At 51.0% G+C, this 23,537-nt stretch overlaps 1 protein-coding gene across 8 annotated transcripts in view; it reads right to left on the reverse strand.

The window, feature by feature from the left end:
• AK8 (adenylate kinase 8) overlaps nucleotides 1-23,537 on the reverse strand; it is a 157,701-nt gene that overhangs the window by 129,137 nt on the left and 5,027 nt on the right. For 6 of the 8 annotated variants that reach the window (XM_054520768.2, XM_054520766.2, XM_002820319.6 and 3 more), the window contains 3 exons: nucleotides 17,074-17,123; nucleotides 13,859-13,972; nucleotides 4,882-4,950 (listed from right to left, as the gene is read on the reverse strand). In XM_054520768.2, coding sequence (XP_054376743.2) covers nucleotides 4,882-4,950; nucleotides 13,859-13,972; nucleotides 17,074-17,123 — 233 coding nt within the window. Of the gene's footprint in view, nucleotides 1-4,881; nucleotides 4,951-5,158; nucleotides 5,473-13,858; nucleotides 13,973-17,073; nucleotides 17,124-23,537 lie in introns of those variants that run through there. The other 2 variants (XM_054520770.2, XM_054520773.2) reach the window with 2 other exon arrangements.

Here is a 23,537-nt window from a genome sequence, read left to right on the forward strand (position 1 = left end):
CCATGGCTGAGGGCCATGCAGAACAAGCTCACGAGAACTGCTACTCCCTCGCCAGCATGCTGGAAAGATTCCTGGGTACTGCTTCAGATTTGGGGCTTCCCAATCAATATATATATTTTTTTGAGACAGGGTCTTGCTCTGTCACTCAGGCTGGAGTGCCGTGGTGCATGTCGGCTCACTGCAACCTCCTCCTCCAGGTTCAAGCAATTCTCCTGCCTCAGCCTCCCGAGTAGCTGCGATTACAGGTGCACGCCACCATGCTGGGCAGATTTTTTGTATGTTTAGTAGATACAGGGTTTTGCCATGCTGGCCAGGCTGGTCTTGAACTCCTAGACTTAAGCAATCCTCCTGCCTCAGCCTCCCAAAGTGCTGGGATTACAGGCATGAGCCACTGCATTCAACCCTAATACATTTTTTTTTTTTTTTGAGACAGGGTCTCACTCTGTCACCAAGGCTGGAGTGCAGTGGCGTGATGTCGGCTCACTGCAACCGCTGCCTACTGGGTTCAAGTGATTGTCCCTGTCTCAGCCTCCCAAGTAGCTGGGATTACAGGCACCCACTACCACGCCCAGCTAATCTTTATATTTTTAGTAAAGACAGGGTTTTGCCATGTTGGCCAGGCTGGTCTTGAACTCCTGACCTCAGGTGATCCGCCCGCCTCGCCTTCCCAAAGTACTGGGATTACAGGCGTGGGCCACCACACCCAGCCAATTTTTTGTGTTTTTAGTAGAGACAGGGTTTTGCCATGTTGGCCAGGCTAGTCTAGAACTCCTGGACTCAAGCAATCCTCCTGCCTTGGCCTCCCAAAGTGCTGGGATTACAGGCGTGAGCCACCATGCCCAGCCTGGCCCTAATACATTTTCAAGTGAGAGACAGATGGAGAAAGAGACAGAATCCGTAGGTGCATTTTTTTTTTTTTTTTTTAAAAAAAAGGACACAAGTTCTGATTCTGGGAGACAGGAAATGTGCGCCACCCGCCTTGTCAACCCCAGTGAAAGTAGCTGTAATACATGCATAAAACACACGGGGCAGCTATTCAAGGACTCAGAAAGTTACCCAGTAGTAGGCAAGTTGGGGGAAAAGACTAGAATCCTAAATACCACCAAACCAGTATCTCCTGGCCTGGTCTTAAGGCAACCTGAAGGCTGAAAGTGGGCAGCAGATGGGAGAAGAGCGAGCTAGGAGGGGAGATACCTCTGTGGGGCTTTTCTTTACTCTGTTTCCTCACACTCCTGCCTCCAGGCAGTCCTGCGGTGACCCTGGTGGCACGGCTGTGTCAAGCCTGCAGGTGCCTGAAACACTGAAAGAGGGGACCCTTCTCCAGTCCCAAGAGAACAGGGCAAAGCCCTGTCAATCCTTCCTTTCTCTGTCCTCCCACCACTTGACCCTGGTCATGGGTGCAGTCCCAGGAAGTGAGTGGCAGACAGGATAAATAACCTCAGTTTTCTGGCCAAAATACCAAAAACAGGAGCACCAGGGAACTAGGAGTTATCAGGAGATGCCAGAGAGGGGAGCTCAGGCAAGTAACTAAACACAGCGTTTGATGAGATCAAAGGCTCACTCCCAAGCTGTGCACGTGTGGGCCTGACCCTAAACGGCATTTCAGAGACACTGAGACATGAACTGTGGCCAGCTCACTGCCAAGTCCCCAGGTGCCCCTGGGTGATGTGCGCACAGCACAGAGCTGCACGGTCGGTCACTGCACAGCACTGCAAAGTTGCTGAGCACAGGACTGACATGGAAACCACACTCTGAGAAGCCTGGTTGGAACATGCAACCTGAACCCAACTGAATCAGTTATCTGCTAAGACAAAAATAATGACATTTGCCATAGGATTTAAACAAGACCCAGAGCCTCATAACAATATTTAAAATGTCCAGGATACAAAATTACTTAGCGCAGGGAGAACCAGGAACATCTCTACTCACATGAGAGCAGATACAGATGTTACCACCAGATAACTCAGATGTTGGAATTAGCAGATGAAAACTCGAAAGCAGCTATTACAAGAAAGTTCCAACTGGTAAAAACATGGAAAGATACAGTCTCAGCAAAGACACAGAAGGCAGAAAGAACCGATGCGATAAGAAACTCACAGGACAAGCTCAATAGTGGAATAAAAAAACAAGGGAAGATTCAGTGACCCTGATATAGTTCAATACAAATTATCACATCTGACTGACAGACAGTAAAAACAACAGGGGCCGGGCATGGTGTCTCATGCCTGTAATCTCAGCACTTTGGGAGGCTGAGGCAGGCGGATCACTTGAAGTCAGGAATTCCCAGACCAGCCTGGCCAACATGGTGAAACCCTGACTCTATTAAAAATACAAAAATTGGGCCGGGCGCGGTGGCTCACGCCAGTAATCCCGGCACTTTGGGAGGTCGAGGCAGGTGGATCATGAGGTCAGGAGATTGAGACCATCCTGGCTAACACGGTGAAACCTCTACTAAAAAATACAAAAAATTAGCCAGGTGTGGTGGCACGTGCCTGTAATCCCAGCTACTCGGGAGGATGAGGCAGGAGAATAGCTTGAACCTGGGAAGCGGAGGTTGCAGTGAGCTGAGATCGCACCACTGCACTCCAGCCTGGGTGACAGAGCGAGACTCCATCTCAAAAAAAAAAAAAAATTAGGCACGGTGGTGTAGGCCTGTAATTCCAGCTAATGGGGAGGCTGAGGCATGTGAACTGCTTGAACTTGGGAGGCAGAGGTTGCAGTGAGCAGAGATTGTGCCACTGCACTCTGGCCTGGGCAACAGAGTGAGATTACGTCTCAAAAAAAAAAAAAAAAGAAAGAAAGAAGGAAAGAAAGAAAAAATGATAAGAAAAAAAAAGACTGGAGCCTCAGGGACCTGTGGGACAACAGCAAAAGGGCGAATGCTTTGTGTTATTGGAGTTGCAGAAGGAGAGGAGAGAGAGTAGGGTGCAGGAAGTTATGTGAAGAAATAAAGGCTAAAAACTTTGCAAGTTTGGAGGAAAACACAAACCTATAAATTCAGGAGCTCAGCAAACACCAAAAAGAATAAGCCCAAAGAAATTCATCCCAGACATGTCATAATTATAGTAGTCATGTCATAATTATAGTGAAAACTAAAAACAGGCCGGGCGCGGTGGCTCACGCCTGTAATCCCAGCACTTTGGGAGGCCGAGGCGGGTGGATCACCCGAGGTCAGGAGTTCAAGATCAGCCTGGCCAACATGGGGAAACCCTGTCTCTACTAAAAATATAAAAATAAGCCGGGCGTGGTGATGCATTCCTGTAATCCCAGCTACTCGGGAGGCTGAGGCAGGAGAATCGCTCAAACCTGGGAGGTGGAGGTTGCAGTGAGCCGAGATTATGCCACTGTACTCCAACCTGGGCGACAGAACGAGACTCTGCCTCAAAAAAAAAAAAAAAAAAAAAGAAAAGAAGAAAAGAAAACTAAAAACAAAGAAAAAATCTTGAAAGTAGTCAGAGAAAAAAAATGATGCATTATTTATAAAAGAATTTGAATGACTCTGGATTTTTCATAGAAACTACAGTGGTCAGAAGTAAGTGGAGGCTGGGTGTGGTGGCTCACGCCTGTAATCTCAACACATTGGGAGGCCAAGGCAGGAGGACTGCTTGAGACCAGAAGTTGGAGACCAGCCTGAGTAATAGAGGGAGATCCAGTCTACAAAAAATTAGCTGGGCGTGGTGGCACACACCTGTGGTTCCAGCTACTGGGGAGGTTGAGGCGAGAGGATCTCTTGAGCCCAGAAGGTCAAGGTTGCAGTGAGCAGTGATTGCCACTGCACTCCAGCCTGGGCAACAGAGCAAGACTCTGCCTCAAAAAAAAACAAAACAAAACAAAGTAAGAGCGGAGTGCTAGCTTTGGCAAGCACATATACTAAAATTAGAATACAGAGAATACTAGCATGGCTCCTTAAAAATTACAAAAAAAGGAAAAATTATAAGTGAAACATTTGTAAAGTGCTCAAAGAAAAAAACTGTTAACCTAGAATTCTAAATTCAGAAAAAAATATAGGAGCCTAGGAGTTCGATAACCAGCCTGGGCAACATAGTGAAACTCTATCTCTACAAAAAGTACAAAAATTAGGTGGGTGTGATGATGCATGCCTGTAGTCCCAGCTACTCAGGAGGCTGAGACAGGAGGATCACTTCAGCCTGGGAAGTTGAGGCTACAGTGAGCTGTGATCATGCCACTGGGGTCCAGCCTGGGTGACAGAGCAAGACCCTGTCTCAAACATATATATATACATACATACATACATATGTACATAAAATAAAATAAAAAGAGAAAAGTAATGACATGACCCAATAGGGTTCCTGTGAGGACACATGAGTTGGTGTGCAAAGCCTTCCTGTGGCGCCCATCAGTGTCCAGTAGACAGGTGCTATGCTGCTGTCCTCCTGAGCCCTTCCCTGTCCTCTCCACCCTCCTTGTGCCCCAGGAGGCCAGCCTCACTGGACTGCTCACCTGGACTCCCACCCTTTGACTTCACTGGGTTTGGCAGGAGATCAAAGGATAGGAGGCGAGAGTCTGGGGTACACCTAATTCTGCCTCCTGCTGCCTGGCGCCTCACCATCACTTGTTGGTTGCCTTACCCTCCCATGCTTCTGCGATTGTCCTGTCATTAAATGCTGTCTTGTGACCCCTCTGGGTGGGCCGGCTATTTCCTACAGGAACCCTGACCAATACAACGAATTCCACACTGTTACTTTTCCTTTGACAAAAGCAAAATCCGTGTCTGCAGACTAACCTTCACGGAGTTCCCGTTTGCCTGCCTTACCTTCTCTTATGCCTCTGGTCATCTCTGGTCTTGGAGATGAACACACGCCCTTCACCCTCCCCTTTATCTTGGCACGGAAACCCCCAGCTCACTGGAGTGAGTCTTACCCGCTTGATGCAATCCTCTTCAGCCAGGCGTTCCTGAATCAGCTGGACAAGCAGCGCGCTGGGAACTGTCTGAAGGAAAAAGGACACAGAATGATGGCCTGAACCTGCTTCCTGCAGCTCAGGACACAGACCAGCACACAGCCCTCACCAATGCCCTGGCCTCTGGAAAGCACCAACCACCATCGGGCCCCGCCCTTCCTCCACCTGGCGCACCTCTTTCCTTAAACTCTCTTCTCCCCCCAGCATCTTTGAGGGCCTCCCTCACATGTGTACTCACCTTATCCTGTGCCCAAGCCCCAACATGCCCTTGCCCACCTCCACCTGAATAACTCCAGGGCTCCCTCAGAGCCTCAGCCCCAAATGCCAGCCTGCAGGAAGCCCTGCCGGATCCTCCCAGGCCAGGCTGGTGCTACTTCCCGTGCTCCATCGTCCTGGATGGAGAACTCTGTCACTGCGCTAACCACCGCACATGCTAATGGCCTGCCCACGTGGCTGTGTCCCCAGGAAGTTGTAAAGCTCTTCAAGGAAAGGGACAGTGTCCTACTGACTCTGGACTCTACAGTGGCAGGTGGGAGGGGATTGGCTCCAAGACTCAGCAGAGGTGAGTGTGTCCATCTCTTCCCAAGTACACGGTCTGTGACCTCATGTTGGTAACAAAATTGGCCACGGTGGGAGTGTCTACATCACAGAAATGACAAAGGCTACAATAAGGACTCCCCACCCTGCCCCCAGTGCTGGTTGTTGAATATTGACCAGCAGACCACTGCCCCAGCACCAAATGGTATCAAGGATATAGGAAGCCTTGTCGACCATAATGAAACTTCAAATTCCTTGATTCATTCAATAAGTAGCAATCATGACGGCTAGCGTTTGTTGAGCACATGCTATGTGCCAGGCACTGGGCCAAGCATTCCATTCTTCACTTTTTGTAACAACTCTGTGCCATCTACACTCCACTTACAGTAACACGGGCCCCCAAAGAGGAGTCCCAAAGAGGAGTCGCCCTCTTGCCCTTCTGCCTGTATGGTCTGGGTGTACTCAACTCCACCTTCAGATCCGGAGGAGGGCCCTGACTGGTCCAAGCCAATCCGCCCACCCTACTCCTGACCACTGTGATTGATTCAGAGTGTTGGCCCTTTCCATAGAGGAGGAAGCTGAGCCTCGGAGAGGTGAAGCTGCTTCCCCAGGGTGCTCCGCACGCTCCCTTCTCTGCAGAGGACTGGAGAGGAAGCAGCTCTTCTCAGGGGAGTTGCTGAGGCCTGGCCTGTGCCTTTCCTTGTAGTGCACAACAGGGGCTAAAAATCTCCTCTACGCCCACCCACATTTCTGAAAAAGGACATGGGAAGTACAAATACATTCCAATCAGAAAGGCTCCTTGCTGGGGGCGGGGGCTTCCTGGCGCAGCCTTTCTTATGCAGAGCAGAGACTCAGACTTGGCATCAGGGCTCACCTCCCACCTCTGCCCAGGGCAGGCTCTCTGCTCCTGGCGGCTGCGATCCAGCCAGCTGGGTGACCCTGGGCAAAGCCTCGACCTCTTTAGGCCTCACACACCTAACCAGTAGAAATCAGTAATGAGACTGCAAATGTGGCTTTTATTTTAATTTTAAATACACTCCACTTACAGTAACATGGGCTCCCAAAGTTCCTTTGAGGAGTCGCTCTCCTGCTCTTCTGCCTGTATGGTCTGGGTGTGCTCAAGTCCATCCTCAGATCCAGGGGAGGGCCCTGACTGGTCCACGCCAATCTGCACACCCCACTCCTGGCCACTGTGATTGATTCAGAGGCTGCCTGGGACCCAGCCCCAGCCAATGAAAGTTAGGCCCAGGACATCAGTGCAATCATTAGGGGCATGAACCCCTGCTTTCCACCAGATCAGAAGCTGAGAAAATGTAAGAGCGGGAGCTGCAGCAGCCACTTCATGGGCATGATGGGTGTGGAACGGAATGAAACCAGCACAAAGGGAAAGAGAGAAACCAGACCTAGCCGCAGAATGGCTTTTCCAGGGATGGGGAATGGGAAGAAAAAGGGCAGATAGCGAGAGAACGAGGGAGGGGGCACCTCTGCTGGGAACTGGATGAATATGTTCACTTGAAAGTTATGGGGTCACCATGTTTCTACGAGGTAGACAGCCAAAGTCAAGACCGAGAGCAAGAGGCAGAGAGAGAATGAATGAATGAATGGACGGATGATACACAGAGAAAAAAGGAGACCAGAGAGGCAAGAAGGAGGTGAGCCAGCATCCAGTCCCTGGCTCCAACATCTGCTGAGATACCCTGTGTCCTTATCCTATCACCCCCTACCCCCATCTTTCTTCCCTAAGCCAGTGGTTCTCAATTTGATTGTGCAACAGAATGCTGGCAGAGCTTCTGGAAACACAAACTGCTGGGCCCCAGCCCGGGAGCTCTGATTCAGTAGCTCTGGGATAGAGCTGAGAATGTGCATTTCTAGCAAGTTTTCAAGGGATGTGGATGCTGCTGGTCAGGGCATCACACCTGGAGAACCACTGGCATAAGCCCACCCACACAGGGCCCCCGGGGTCTGGGGGAAGCTGCTAGAGAGGGAGGGTGTCTTTCCACCAGTGTCTGTTTCCCCCAGGTCTCCAGAGGAGCTTCCCCAGGCTGGCAAGGAAGGGGGTGGGCAGGAAGCAGCCCTGTCCCTTCCCTCTGCATCCCCCCTCCATCTCATCCTCTCCCCTCCCATCCCCTTTCATCCTTTCCCAGCCCCTCAGGTCCTCTCCCGACCCCAGGCACAGCCAATTTCCATTCTGGGGCTGTTTTTCCCAGATTTCTCTGCCCTCCCTGACAACACCCATTCAGGAGGCAGCGTTCAAACAGGTACAGGACACAGAGAAGGGTGCCAACCAGGACGCAGGGGGTGCCAGCCACTCAAAGAGCACTGGCTGAAAGGCGGCCAGCCCCGGTGGGACACAGCGCCCCCTGCAGCCTGCACAGCAGGGGACAGGCCGGCGGCTTTGAGCGCAGCTACTCCCGAGCGCCCCCCGCTGCTCCCCGCCACTGTGCTGTCTCCATGCCAGCTTTGATGTGTCACGTCAGCAGCGGGGCTTTCAGAGGCCGCTTCTAGAAGCCCTGCCAAACTGTCTTAGCAGGAATCAGCCTCCCTCCTTGCAGAGCACTGTGATGCTCTCCCACCCCAGCCCCCAAAGCCTGGCATTTGGGGAGAATCAGGGAGAAGCTGACAGAGTGCAGTGAGGCTGCTCCTGGCTACAGAGAAGGCTCAGCCCTGACTCAGGCCCCTGGCCCCCGCTCTCCCTGCTCGGTGGCACCGCAGCACCCAGTTGCTCCTGTGCTGCTTCTGTGCACTTAAGGGCAGGGCAGGCTGTGTTTGCTGCAATTTGGATTTTTCTCTCTTCCCTTTCAGCACCCAGTGCAGCTTTGGTGTCTTTCCAGGCCTGGGGGCAGACTCGCTGACCTCCTAGCCCTCCAAGGTGCCGCCCGCTGTTTTGCTATTCTGAGGCAGCCAAGTGTGCAGGTGCCAACCCTGGCTCTCCCCTGGGGCGTCACTTGACTTCTCCCCAGTGGGCTTTCTCACACTGGGATGGCATGAGCCTACATCTTCCTGTCCCATCTCCAGGCCCCACTCTCAGGGACCCTAATGTCCCTGTGTCACCACGGTGAGTGATGCCTGCTCAGAAGTTGTGGGCATTTTGAGCTACAGTGTGAGCTTGGGAAGTAGAGCAGGGAGGGGAACAGGTGAGATGCCCTGATCTGACCCCCAAACCCCCCTTCTCCACAAAGGGGCTCCTCCTGGTAGAGGAGGGAAACCCAGTAGTCGGACTTGAGGTCCCTTCAGAACTGACAGAACATCCTTTAGAGACAACTCCCATTCCAAAGTTACTGCTGCTCGGAGCTGTCAGAGCAGGTTAGGAGACAGCAGGAACTGCCTCCTAGAGTTTGGGAGGGGGAGACGGGAGGGTTGAGGGACCAGAGACAAGAGGAGGGAGGGGAGAGGAGAAGAGGCTTCAAAGGAAGAGAGCAGACCTCATAGCGTGGCACCCAGACAGGTGCATGGAAGGAGGTGGCAGCAAGAGAAACCCTGGACTGGACAAAGGCCAGGGAATTTTCAAAGGAGCGATGGAGCCTGGTGCTCCGGTTTCCCTGGGCTGCAGTCACCTCCTCTACCCCAAGCTTTCCAAAAAGGCCTGCTCGAAGCTGCTGCCTGGAGCTGTTGACTCAGGAAAGGGAGGGAGAGACTGAGGGTGTCCCCACTGTGTCTCAGTTCAGCCTCCAGAAATGGGAGCAGCAAGGCCAGCTGGAGATGGAGTGGCCAGAAGTGAGGGAGACACCCAGCAGGACTGAGAAGCAACATCTGTGGGCTATTTCTTAGAAATCCTCAGAACTACTTGGAGGGGACTATGTTTCTCGTGTGCAGACAGAGGTAGGATGAGGGCTCACGTTGTTTTTCTTCTTTGAGACAGGGTCTCACTCTGTCATCCAGGCTGGAGTGCAGTAGATCCATCATGGCTCACTGCAGCCTTGACCTCCCAGGCTCAGCCTCCCAGGCAGCGGGGACTACAGGCGCCCACCACCATGCCCAGCTAATATTTTTTTCTTTTTTGTAGAGACAGAGAAAAAAAAGAAAGGTGGCGATCCTCCCGCCTCAGCCTCCCAAAGTGCTGGGATTACGGGTGTGAGCCACTGCACCCAGGCAGATTTTTTTTTTAAACAGTAGAAATTTAAGGCTCATAAGTACAGGATCAGCACCTGAGAGTGGCTTCTCAGTGGCCTTCCCCCACTGCCCCCCTTCTCCTCCCCCACCCCGCTCCCCTCCTTCCCCCTCTCCTTCCCCTCCTTGCCCTGGGTCTTCCTCACCTGAGCCTTTTTGTGGTGTTTATGACATTGAGTCAGACTGTGGGCTTAGAGACAGGGCCAGAGAAAACAGATGAAGGAAAAAAGACTTGGCCAAAAAGATGAATTCAATTAACTTGATAAATAGAAAGAACGGGAGGCAAAGGTGGCCTTGGGCTGGGATTCCAGGAGCAGCGTTTCAGGGGAACGGGCCTGTGGAGAAGGTGTTAGGGCCACTACTGTGGGAAGAAAAGGTGGGGGTTTCTGCAGTATTACTGGAAGCCATGTCCCTTTCACGGTGTTCGGCGAGAGGATGGGGCCATTTTGACATTCATTTCGATGGTTCTGACCATGTCCTTGGGTCCCTGATCCCCTCCAGGAAGAGCTGTGGGGTCAGCATCTAGACAAAATCACTCAGGGGAGCCAGTCGCCAGCCAGTGACCTTGGCTGGTGTCCAGGGACAGCCAGCATCTTCAGGGCATCAAACGTCTCTTCCAGCCCGGCCTGGACCCAGAAGCATCACATGTCCCTGATGGTCCAGTGAGGGAGGGGCCCGAGCGGGAGAGGGCCCAGGAGCCATGAGAACACCATCTCCTCGGGGAGATTTATAACCCTGGCTGGGCCCTGGTGGAATCCTCAGTGAGACTTCTAGGTGTGATAATGTGTCCCTATGCGTTTACTGAAAAAGGGCCCTTATCTTTGGGTTGTGGAAATAAATTAAGACCACCCAAACGAGACAAGGCTCGTTTACTCAGAGCTTGCTGGGCAAGGGAGTCGGCCAGCATCGTCCACATCTGGCGGACTCGAACACAGGTAGAGGACAGGGAGAGTTCTAGAGGAAAAGGGAAGGCTCCAGGCATGCCTGATGGAGGCTGCTGCTGGGGAGCTGGAGGTGTCTCTAGAGGTGGGCGTTCTACAGGACTGGACAGGGGAGCATGTTTGGCTTTCTCTGGCTGGTCCTAGTTTGGAAGTAGGAACAAAAACTAGAGACACTGCCAGTTATTAATCATGCCCTGGCCCCCTGGCCATTTCGGATAGGTGGCCACAGGGATGACTTAGTTCAGCTTCCTGGACTATTGGAGGAGAGAGCAGCCTGGCTTCCTGCAAGCCCGGCGCAGCAGGCGGCTTCCCGGGTGGGCTCTTGCAGGTCATGGGTTGGTCTCCTGGGCAGGCTGCTGTAGACTGTGGGGCAGAGTCTTATGTTTACAGGAGGTCTCGCCATTGTCTACACTGAATAGTCAATCTCAGTAGATCCGGACTAAAACATCCATGGGGAAGGTCAAATGCTGTCTGGGTTTGCTTTAAAATAACCCAGGGCAGGGGGAGCAGGTGAGGGTGTAACCTGAGCCTCGACCGCCATGAGCTGACATCTGTCGAAGCAGGGGATGGATCCATGGGGGTTCTCAGACTATCCTCACTGGATGGATCCGTGGGGGCTCTCAGACTATCCTCACTGCTTCTGGATATTTTTATGAGATTTCACAACAAACAGTTAAAAACAAACAAAAATCCCTGGCCACTGTGAACCCCCAGCATCCTGGGGCACCATCCCCGTGGGCTTTGTGACACTGCCCGATTCCAGACCGTTCCATGCCTTGGAACATTACAGTGTGCCCTTTGGGAAGGCTTTGCTTAGTGTAACTGTGGTTATGGCTCTAGGGAGTCCCTAAATCTTGCAGCCTGTACCTTCCCAGCCCAGAGCCAGTGCCTAGGACTTAGTAGGTGCTCAGGACTAATGTAAGTGAATTAGTAAATGAATTGAGTCAAACAAGCCACTGATTAATTGCTTTAATGAAGGTTCCCTGGCTCCCATACCCTGGCTTGTGCTTAGTTTTATGGGACCATCGGTCTCCTCACTGGCTGGAAGCTTTTGGGGTAAGGAGAAGAAACTCATCTTGGACTCTCCCACAGCACTGCAGAATAGTGCTGGGCAAAAAGGCAGTTAGGAAGTATTTCGGAAACAACTGGGAAATGCCTAAGATGGAGATGTCTTGGTTAACAGTGGCAACGTAAGAGAATTCTGCTTAGGAGGGCAAAGCTAAGACTAGCAGGAGAAAATCAGGTATTTGAAGGTATCATTACTACTTGCAAAAAGAGCCATGAAGATTCCAAATCAGCAGACAATTTAAAGAGGACATTTAATGAGAGGCCTTGACTGGCAGGCACTGTCTGCAGACAAGGCTATGCATGGCCGAGCCTGCCATGTGCCCACTCGCTCTTCAGAACATTTTACGCCTTCATGAGGCCTGACATCCAGGCCTTTCATCTTCCCTCTACCCAAGTTTCTGAGCCAAGGACCCCAACAAGACACCCTTGAAAGCACTTCAATGTGGTTTGAAATATGTTGACAATTAGCAACATGAAACCCAGGAGGAATTTCCTTAAACTCCCTCCTTTCTGTTGAATTTTATAAAGCTAATAAAAAACATTTTTATCCTACAAAAAAAGCCTTCCCCAAAAAAGCTTATCTTCTGCAGAAAATGAGATAACCACTTTCTTTCTAAAACCATATTCCCAGCCTGAAAGGCTGGTGTCCCGCAAGCTGAAGCCACACAGTCCAACTCCTGTAAGACTGCAGGGGCGGCTGGGGGACTGACTTGCTGTGGGGGTGGTCGCTTGCTGAGCCAGGCTTTCCTTCTCTATCAAGCTGTTGTCATAGGCAGACTTGGGGCTGGGGGTCTGTCAAAGTCACATCCTTCTCTCTCTCTCTTTTTTTTTTTTTTTTGTTAACACAGAGTCTTGTTCTGTCACTCAAGCTGGAGTGCAGTGGTGTGATCTTGACTCACTGCAACCTCAGCCTCCTGGGTTTGAGCAATTCTCCTGCCTCAGTCTCCCGGGTAGCTGGGAATATAGGCACCCACCACCACGTGCACCTAATTTTTTTGTATTTTTGTAGAGATAGGGTTTCACCATGTTGGCCAGGCTGGTCTCGAACTCCTGACTTCAAGTGATCTGCCCGCCTTGGCCTCCCAAAGGGCTGGGATCATAGGCGTGAGCCATTGTGCCCACCCCATACCTCTCATCTCCGAGAACTGCCATCCCCCACCAACCAGGAGTCTTCATAGCCACATCTGAGCTCTATGGCCTCACTGAGCCCTCACTGAACACCCCTCAACAGAGCTGACTGTGCCTGGGACACGTGACCAGCTAGCCATGGCAGATCCCCCCTCCTGAGGATCTGGCTTTGAAGCTGCCTTTGTGGGTGGTCTGAACCGAGAACACAGGAGACAAGAATGGAGTAGTGGTCACAAGTGGCTGGGAGCATGACAAGAAAGACAGAAGAGAGGAGGAAGAGTCCCCGCCTCAGCCTCTCAAGTAGCAGGGACTACAGGCACGTGCCACCATGCCCAGCCAGAGGAAATTTTGAAGAAATATTTTGAGTTTCTATTTGTATTAAAGAGAAATAATGTGATCAAGCCTTATATTTCCCTTTAGAAGATGTTTTTCAAATATTGAGCTGGTGGTCTTTTAGAAACAGAACACCCACACCTCCTGCAATGCTCCCCAACGTGTGTGGGAGGGACAGGGTGAATGGGCACTGCCTGGACCAGAGGGTGGGCTGTGCAGCAGGGTGCCCAGGGCTATGGGAGGGAGACGCCTCTCAGGTACAGAACATGGGGGCTTTCCACTCTGGGGACAGCTGGATAGCTGCCCTTTCAACTGCTGGCGCAGCCCAGCCCTGCATCTCCTGGTGCAGCCCAGCCCTGTATCTCCTGGTGCAGCCCAGCCCTGCATCTCCTGGTGCAGCCCAGCCCTGCATCTCCTGGTGCAGCCCAGCCCTGCATCTCCTGGTGCAGCCCAGCCCTGTATCTCCTGGCACGGGCCGCCGGGTTCAGCACTTGCCTCCATGCCTTTACTCGGCTGAGCCTAAGAAGAAAAGGAGCAAGCCTGGATCATCCCACCAAGGGCTTGGACAAAACAGCCTCCTTCATTCGACCCGTGATCCTTTCCCACTGCAAAAACTCACCTCGGTACCCAACGGGACATGAGCCCAGTAAAGAATTATCTTCTTCCTTCCTTCATATCCTGCCTGTATCTCATTTTACCCCAGCATTTTCTTGTACTCAATCAAAAATGAAATGGGAACAAGCCAAGCAATGGTTGGGTGGCAGTGGGTGTGGCAGTGGGCACTGCTGCTGTTTGCCTACCCCTGTCCCCAGGGCCAGTCCTACCTTCCTTTGCAGATAAAGCCTTCTGGCTTCGGTGGCCGTATAGGAAAACTCGTTTAAGATCAGGTTCTCCACAGTGAGGAGACTGCTGTTCAGATGTTTGCAGAGCCACATTGCCTGAAGAAAGGAAAGAAGAAAAGAGCATTTTCATAAAAACAATAAATACACAAATGACTCCATTAAAATGCCCTGGTCCTTCCCTCTCCTACGGGAAAAGGTTGGCCATGGGGAAGCACAATTATTTCCAGCTGGAGGACGGCCACCAAGGGAGACCCACCCATAAAGTACCTGCTGGCCTAAGAGCCCTGCTCATAGCATCTCTTCTTCTACCAGCATGGACTTAAATGAAGTGGAAAGACCTACAGGCAGGCTACATTTTAGCTGCCCTTGACATGCTTTCCAAGCTCTGTGGACCATGAGTTTCATCTCAAGGAAGACTCAGAACAGGAACTTTGAGGACAGAACCTGAGGATGGGTAACAGCCCACACTCGGTGTTCTTTTTTTTTCTTAAAGATTGGGAGCTGGCATGTGCTGGTCAATGGGATGTTTAGTTCTTTGATAATTACTCTGTAGTCTATAAGGGAAGCCTAAATTTTAAGGAAGAATAATGATCTAAAACATTCTTGACACCAAAATTGTGCTGATGACTATTTCAGCCTCAAGATGGTTCTGAAGGCCCTTCCAGGGCCCGGGGCTGGTGTGAACCTTCATTCTTCCTGTTCCTTCATTCATCCCCCGCCAACCAGGAGTCTTCATGGCCACGTCTGAGCTCTGTGGCCTCACTGAGCCCTCACTGCACACCTCTCAACAGAGATGACTGTGCCTGGGACACCCGAATAGCTAGCCCGGGCAGATCCCTCTTTCTGAGGATTTGTCTTTGAAGCTGCCTTTGTGGGTGGTGAGAAACCTCAATGACAGCATTGGGAAGAAGCCCTTTTTGACTGTACATCATATCATCAGATCTGTGTGTCTCCAAAGGGCACTCAGGAGTGGGGACAGCAATTCACCAAAAGGCTTGTTGCTGAAACACCAGCTGCCAGGGCCTGATCTCGACAGAGAAGACAAACTCGATCACTTCAGCCATGCTGGGACTTGCCGAAAGCAGGTCTCTGCGCTCTGAATCTGCTCTGCCCAGCAGATTCCTACCAGTGACCAGAGAAGAGCTAGGACAGGACAAAGCACAGATGGCCCCGAATTCAAATGTCAAAGACAAAAGGAAAGCCTCCCACTGAGCAACCAGACTCTTCCAGAAAAACGAGTTCAACAAGCTTGTCTGTCTAAATGCAGGATCTGTCATCCTCACTCCCAATGTCAGAATTACCTGGGGAGTGTGTTCTAAGTACTACCTTTTTGGGGCTCTGCTCCAGGAGATTCTGATGAGGTTGGTCTGCAGGGGACTCCAGGAACCTGCATTTTTCATAGCACCCTGGAAATGCTAATGATCAGCAGGTCTGGGAATCCCTGGCTTCTAATTGTGAAACAGCAAAATGGTTGGACTCAGGTGGGTCCTGCAGAAAGGCTTGGAACCCTACGACCTGATATGGAGGAATCTAATAGAAAAACTATAGACCGACAGAAGGATGAGCAGATGGACAGATGAGTTGAACAGCTATGCTAACTCCAAAAGCATAGCAGATGCAGGTTAGTTTGTGCAAGGATCAGTCATTTTAACTCCTTTTCAGAAGAAAGCAAGGTGCCAGTTAAACCGGGGAACAGCCTGCCCCATCCCGTCCATGACACATGCTCACAGCGATGATATGGTCACGGAGGAAGGGTTTGCTGATGTTCACCAACCAGGCTTTTAAAAGGTAAAAAGGGTCCCATCTTGGATGAATGAAATTTTAACATTTTTGGCACTTAAAAATGGACCTTAGGCTGGGCACAGTGGCTCACGCCTGTAATCCCAACACTTTGGGAGGCCGAGGATCACGAGGTCAAGAGATCAAGATCATCCTGGCCAACATGGTGAAACCCCGTTTCTACTAAAAATGCAAAAATTAGCTGGGCATGGTGGCGGGGGCCTGTAGTCCCAGCTAGTCGGGAGGCTGAGGCAGGAGAACTGCTTGAACCCAGGAGGCGGGAGATCACAGTGAGCCGAGATCGCACCACTGCACTCCAGCCTAGCAACAGAGGGAGACTCTGTCTCAAAAAATAAAAATTAAAATTAAAAAATAAAAATAAAAGGTAAAAAGGGTACCATCTCAGATGAATGAAATTTTAACAGATTTTTGGCATTAAAAATGGACCTTAGGCTGGGCGTGGTAGCTCATGTCTGTAATCCCAGCTCTTTGGGAGGCTGAGGTAGGCGGATCACCTGAGGTCAGGAGTTCAATACCAGCCTGGACAACACAGTGAAGCCCCATCTCTACTAAAAATACATAAATTAGCTGCGCGTGGTGGTGCATGCCTGTAGTCCCAGCTACTCGGGAGGCTGAGGCATGGGAATCACTTGAACCTAGGAGGCAGAGGTTGCAGTGAGCCCAGATTGCACCACTGCATTCCAGCCTGTGTGACACAGTGAGACTCTGTCTGAAAAAACAAAAAAGGACCTTAAAGATCGAAGCCACAGATAAATGAAGCACACACCACCAGTTTCTGGACATTCACTGTCCAGAGACTGGTGGTGTGTGAAAAAGTGTGGGCGAGGTGGGCCCAGGCATTTGCTGTATCTTCAAAGATGTATTTTCTTTAAAATGGGGAGAGAACAAACAAAGCAAATACAGCAACATGTTAAATTTGCATAAAATCTGGGAGTTGGGTACGTGAATATCGATGGTACAGTTTGCTGTGCTTTTCTGATTCTTTTAAGTATTTCACAATTAAAATGCTCAGAGTAAATCTTAAGATTCCAAGTCAAAGTCTATGAAATGCATGTACTGTTGGACCCAGCACGTGTACTGCTGGAAACGTACCCTGAGGATATAACGAAGGGTGAGCAAGGAGAGCGTGTATGCAGGCCAGAAAAAGCCCAGGAAGGTGTCTTGAAGCATGTTAAAGGAATGCTCATCTCTGGATGGTCAGGGAATTCTATTTTTGGTCTTTTGTAGTTTCTAGGTTTTCTGCTACGAATACACACTACCTTTTGTAATAAGAAGGAGGAGAAGGAAAAGAAGAAAAGCTCAGTTACGCTACAAATTCACAAAGGTGCAGTCTCATTCCAGCTCTGGAGGATAAACGAGATATTACAGCATCACAACACTTAATATGATACACTTACTATCGTTGTTTTCCCCGAGGCAGGCGGACCTAATATTATAATCCTGGGCACTGTGGAACAAAAAGATTTGAATGTCACCACTCAACATGACAAGCAGCCTCCCACGCCTGCGGTACTCGGGGTGTACTTATTTCTTTCCTCCCTAGATTTCATTTTCTGCCAGTGACACGGCCATTTGTAACCCAGCAGCTCAGAGACACTCTTGCCATGGAACGCATTCTCTGTGTTTAGAGAGGTAAGTGATCACCGAGATGGTTTATTCTTCTACCTCCAAGGGGACACAGACATGGTAACTTGTTTACCAAACTCATAAATATCAAGAACAATTGGGATTTCAAACACCATAAAGCATTTTAAACAGGGACTTTGTCTCAGGAACGCTCTCTCCAATAAGGCTGTAATTTATGCAAATCGACATTAGAAGCTTTTCTTTATGTTTATGCCTTTTTATTTAGCGAACTGTGTTCCCCATGTTTTTACAGAGGGAAGTAATGGGAAAAGCCTGGAGCGTATGGGCCAGATTTATAAAACTCGAGAAAGGAAAGTCTGTTTTCAAAGATGGGCATTTCTATGCAAATGAAAAACACTGGCAGCTTGTTTCATTTTAGTCCTGGCTGGTTTTGATCCCACAGAATTCCTAACCCAGGCTACTGACAAGAGTGTGATATGAACCACGGGCTCCTGAACCTGTGACCGAGAGTCTGGCCTCACCCGGCAGGTGAAGCTCCGGTGGCAGGCCCAGGCCCTGGCCATCGTGGAAGCTGGGAAGCATTTTCAGCTTCTGGGGTGGGAGCCAGGGCAGAGATTCCGTGGCCCTTTCTCTGTTCTAGGCCTGTAACGTGGGGCAAGGCCTCCCAGGGCCCTCCCCGTGGGGAGAGAAGCCACTGCCGGTGGAAAAACTGCTTGCAGGACAACTCTGGAAACAAGGCGGCTTTGAGGACAAGTGGTCAGGTGAGAGGATGAGGTGAGACAGAGCTAGAGTGGCTGCTGGCGATGGGAAAAGAGCTGACCAGCATGGTGAGAAGGGTGCAGGAAGGCATCACACTGGGTTGAAATGAAGGGAACAGCAGTGGGGTCTGGACAGATGCATCCACACTGCCTGCCTGCTCAACACCATCTTGATTGGGCCAGCTGTCCCTCTCCTTGTGGGAAGCCGGTAACCTTGGCCTGGCCCCTGACCCAAGGTGACAGATGAACAGATGTCCACTGCAACTCACATGAGCCTCTAACGTCTGCATGAGAGCCTATTCTGGCTGGGCTTCCAGGAGGGAATCTCATCTCAGCAGAGGAGAGAGGTGCTGTATCTTCTAGTTTGGAGGCAGACACAGAAAAGGAACTAGACATCATCCTTTTGGCCAGCAATGTAGTGGTTAGCACATCTACACCCAGCTGGCTGCTTGGGTTTAAATATATCTTTGCCCAAAATCATGGCACCTTCTCATTTTTGGAGGAAGTCAAGGTAACTCACTGAATGATCCTTTCCTTTAACCTCAGAAGCTGTGGACCTTCTTTTTCTCCTTATGGCTGTTCCCTCCACGTTCCTGCCTTGCCACCTGTCATTTCCCATCAGGAATGTCCTCCCTTCCCAGCACCCAGCACCCCCAGCCTCCCACTCCTTCTCCCTCTCCGAGATCCTTGTTCTCGCTCCCTGTGGAGGCCTGTGATCAAGTGACGGACTGCTGCAGCCTTCCACGTTGGTGAATGTCAGCCCGCTACTGAGAAACAGGTAGAGTTGCTGTCCCCACAGGAAGAGAAGCTCCCAAGGGCAGAGACTGAGTCTTATCCTCCTGGATCACCCCCATGGCGGCCAGAACTGTGAGGAGCCACACACAGTGACCTTCGGGGCCACCTCCTTGGCCATCCCCATCTCGTCCTGTGGTCACTGTTTGTCACCTTTGTCACCACCATTACTACTGCCTTACAGAGGGCCCCCTCTGCCAGTCAGCATGTTTGGGTACAAGTGCAGAAACTGAATGCAGCTGAGTCAAGAAGAAAAGGGGATTGATTGCTCACACCTGTAATCCCAGCACTTTGGGAGGCCGAGATGGGCGGATCACTTGAGGTCAGGAGTTCGAGACCAGCCTGGCCAACATGGTGAAACCCCGTCTCTACTGAAAATACAAAAACTTAGACAGGTGTGGTGGCACACACCTGTAATCCCAGCTACTCGGGAGACTGACACAGGAGAATCACTTGAACCTGGGAGGTGGAGGTTGCAGTGAGCTGAGACTGCGCCACTGCACTCCAGCCTGGGCAACAGAGCAAGACTTCGTCTCAAAATATCTATATTTATATCTATGTCTATCTATCTATCCATCTATCTATCCATCTATCTATCTATCTATCTATCCATCCATCTATCCATCCATCCATCCATCCATCCATCCATCCATCCATCCATCCATCCCAGCGTGGCTCACAGAGTCCTGCACAGGCTGGGGAGCCAGGCCTTCAGGGCTACCCCACAGGAACAACACCCCAAGCAAGGCCACCAAATGGGCTGGGGAGACACCAGACATTGCAGCCCGTGCCCATGATGCTGCTGTCACATGTGGGCACGGTGCCGCCATCAACCATGCTGCCCTTCCACCCAGGAAGTAGGCCCTGCGGAGCTGCCAGAAAGTGCTCCGGGTCCTGCCTGTGACTCTGATTCTGGACTGGCCTGGCAGGTGAAGCGCTGGTGGCGGGCCCAGCCCTGACTGTCATGGAAGCTAGGAAGGTGTTTTCAGCTCCTGGGGTGGGAGCCAGGGCAGGCGTTCAGCGGCCCTTTCTCTGTTCTAGGCCTGTGGCCTGGGGCACGGCCTCCCAGGGCCCTCCCTGTGCGTGAGAGAAGCCACTACAGGAAACAGTGTGGGAAACACAGCTTGCAGGACAAGTGTGGAAACCAGGTGGCATTGAGGACACATGGTCAGGTGAGAGGACGAGGTGACACGGGAGCCAGAGTGCCATGGGAGGTTTGTGGGGAGGAGTGGCAGGGAGAGTGGTCAAGGGTGGAGGAGCCTTGGGCCATGAGGCAGAGGGCTCATTTGGACCATGGAGAGAGCGCCCGCTTGACCAAAGTCTGATGAGGGAGTAGTGGGGAACCTGGGTCCACTCTTGCACCATCGCCTGCTGCCTGTCCAGGGCTCTGACCACAGGCCCTGCTGAAGCTCCTCCAAACACAGATGAGGCCCAACAGGGCTCAGGGCGCCCAGAGCCCAAGGAAAGGGGAGATGCAGCTTGGCAAGGGCCTTTGGGGAGCGAACCTGACTCCTGAGTCACACATTCGCCTGAGAGTTCCCGGGCTGAGGGCTGCAGGGGAAACCCTCCCCTTCCAGGTTCCTGTAAGTGGCACCCAAATGGTACACGTCTATGAACAGACTTTAAAAGGGGAACATCCACGGTCTTTCTCCTCACCTAATTTCTCCCACACATTTATGTGATTAATTTCAGTTTCTTAAAATCTAACACCTTGAAACTCCAGCCCTGCTCATGAGTAATTATTTATAAACAGTGTCATAAAAGGCTGCTTGACTGCCAAGAGTAATCAACTTCTTCCAACCACTTCAAAGGAAATCAAAAAACCTTTCCATCCACAGATCCTTTTGAGGTTTAACTAGGAGCATGATTTAAAATTCACAAGAAAACCCTTAGGTATTGGAGCTCTAATACACAGCTTTCTTGGACAAACGTTTGATAAAAAACGAAACATACCATTATATACACCATCGCCTGCTTTAATATTGCCCAGGGCTACTGTAAATGCTCACTTTGTACTAAATCTGCCTTTCTGGCGGCGAAGGGGCTGCCAGCCTATGTGCCGGGGCTCCCTCTGCTCCCTCGTGTGCTCGCTCACCGGGATGAGTCTGGGGCCTTCTTTTCCTCTACACCAGTCACCAGGCATGTCACTGTGTGTGGCGGTTAACCCCAGGCCCAGTAAGAGGAAGGGTTGAGGTCCTAGCTATAGTTACCCCAGGCTGCTGCATGGCTGGAAGGGGGCACAATGATCTGACACACCAGCCCAGGGGAACAAAAACATACACTGGATGTCATGGGCCTCTCCAAGCCTCCCGTACTCTTCTAGGACACATGAGGATTGGGCTTAGCTGATTCGAGGCTTCTCCCACTCCTAGAAAAGTCACCTGGGCGGCCAGGTGTGGTGGCTCATGCCTGTAATCCCAGCACTTTGGGAGGCCGAGGTGGGTGGATCATCTGAGGTCAGGTGTTTGAGACCAGCCTGGCCAACATGGTGAAATCCCGTCTCTACTAAAAATACAAAAGTTAGCTGGGCGTGGTGGCGGGTGCCTGTAATCCAAGCTAGTCAGGAGGCTGAGGCAGGAGAATCACTTGAACCTGGGAGGCGGAGCTTGCAGTGAGCTGAGATTGCGCCATTGCACTCCAGCCTAGGCGACAGAGCCAGACTCCATTTCAAAAAAAAACAAAAACAAAAACAAAAACAAAAAAAACAGAAAAAGAAAAGAAAAGTCACCAAGCAGGGTAGTCTCCCCTGTCTCCCTTCCTCCTTCCCATTTTTGCTTCACTTGTCCGCAGAGGCATGGGCAAAGAGAGGGAAACCCATGGGTGTCACTCTCTTCTTTCCATTTCAGCGGTTGGGGCTTGAGCCAAAGGACAAAATGTTCCAACATCCATAAAAGCCACCAGCTGAGGGCCTGCGGTGGAGTGCAGGGCTGTGGGAAACAAATGAACTCTCCAAAACAGTGGTTCCTGGGACCCAGTGACTCGACTCCCTGAGAGCATCTGGGCAAAAAGCTGGACTCAGCTGTTCAGGAGGACAGACCCCCCAGCTGGAGGCTGGCCCCCAGCTAGAGACGGCACGAGGCAGGTCTGGATCCTAAGCCTCTGCTCGAGAACAACGGAGCAGGTGCAGTGCAGAGAAAGGAGCAAGGGCTCCGTGGAGGGAGCTTCGGGAAAGCCCCAGACTTTCGGATGAAGGGAAAGGGGCGCTAAGGAGGATGGGAGGAGGAGACAAAGGGAGAGAGGCGGCAGCAGAGGTGGCTGTACAGCCAACATCAACTGCACTCCATCCAAACCAGAAAGATGATGTTTAAAATTCTGATGAAGTGGATAGTTTGACATTGAAAATTAAAGCTGCACACAGAGGAGCAAGATCAAAACATAAAGAGATGATTGAATCTGCCTCAAATTTCTTGAAATTCAAGGTTCTTGAGCTTTTAGGCTGGGGAACTAGGTAAGCCTTGAAGTAGCAGTTTAAGAACACAGAGGGCCAGGCACAGTGGTCCATGCCTGTAATCTCAGTGCTTTGGGAGGCCAAGGCAAGAGGATCGCTTGAGCCTAGGAGCAGGGACCAGCCTGGGCAACATAATGAAACCCCATCTCTACAAAAAATTTTTAAAAATTAGTCAGGCGCAGTAGCATGCACCTGTAGTCCCAACTACTCAGGAGGCTGAGGCAGGAGAATCACTTGAGCCTAGGAGGTCAAGGCTGTAGTGGGCTGTAATCTCCCCACTGTACTCCAGCCTGAGCAACAGAGACCCTGTCTCTAAAAAGAAAAATAAGAGGGAGAAAAGAAAAAAAGAGAAGAACACAGGGCATGCAGGATTTTCAAACTAACAGTAGAAATGTCAGTGCAACCTAATTTATGAGAGTTCAAGTGGTTACATTATTATCAAGCACATTTTTTTTTAGATAGAGTCTTACTATGTTGCCCAAGCTGGAATGCAGTGGGTATTCAAGATGCAGTCGTGGCACCATGGTCTCTAACTCCTAGCCTCAAGTGATCCTCCTGTCTCAGCCTCCCAAGTAGCTGGAGCTACAGGTGCACCACCACACCCAGCTTTCAAGCACATTTTTTTTTTTGAGAGAGGGTCTCACTCTGTTGCCCAGGCTGGAGTGCAGTGGTGCGATCTTGGCTCACTGCAACCTCCACCCCCTGGGTTCAAGCGATTCTCCTGCCTCAGCCTCCTGAGCAGCTGGGATTACAGGTGTGTGCCGCCAAGCCTGGTTAATTTTTGTATTTTTGTTTTGTTTTTTTTTTTTGAGACGGAGTCTCGCTCTGTCGCCCAGGCTGGAGTGCAGTGGCGTGATCTCTGCTCACTGCAAGCTCCGCCTCCTGGGTTCATGCCATTCTCCCACCTCAGCCTCCCCAGTAGCTGGGACTACAGGCGCCCGCCACCACGCCCAGCTAATTTTTTTTTTTATTTTTAGTAGAGATGGGATTTCACCATGTTAGCCAGGATGGTCTCGATCTCCTGACCTCATGATCTGCCCACCTTGGCCTCCCAAAGTGCTGGGATTACAGGCGTGAGCCACCGCACCCAGCCAATTTTTGTATTTTTAGTAGAGATGGGGTTTTGCCATGTTGGCCAGGCTGGCAAGCACAATTTTTAATTTAGAAAAATATATTAAGCTTTTTACTAGTGGAAACTCGACATCATATTCCTGGAAGCTGCTACCCATGGTGCATCAGGGATTTCCCATTCCTTCAGCCACTACTGACCAGACCA

Source organism: Pongo abelii, chromosome 13, assembly GCF_028885655.2.
Source record: "Pongo abelii isolate AG06213 chromosome 13, NHGRI_mPonAbe1-v2.0_pri, whole genome shotgun sequence".
In the NCBI taxonomy this organism is placed as follows: Eukaryota; Metazoa; Chordata; class Mammalia; order Primates; family Hominidae; genus Pongo; species Pongo abelii.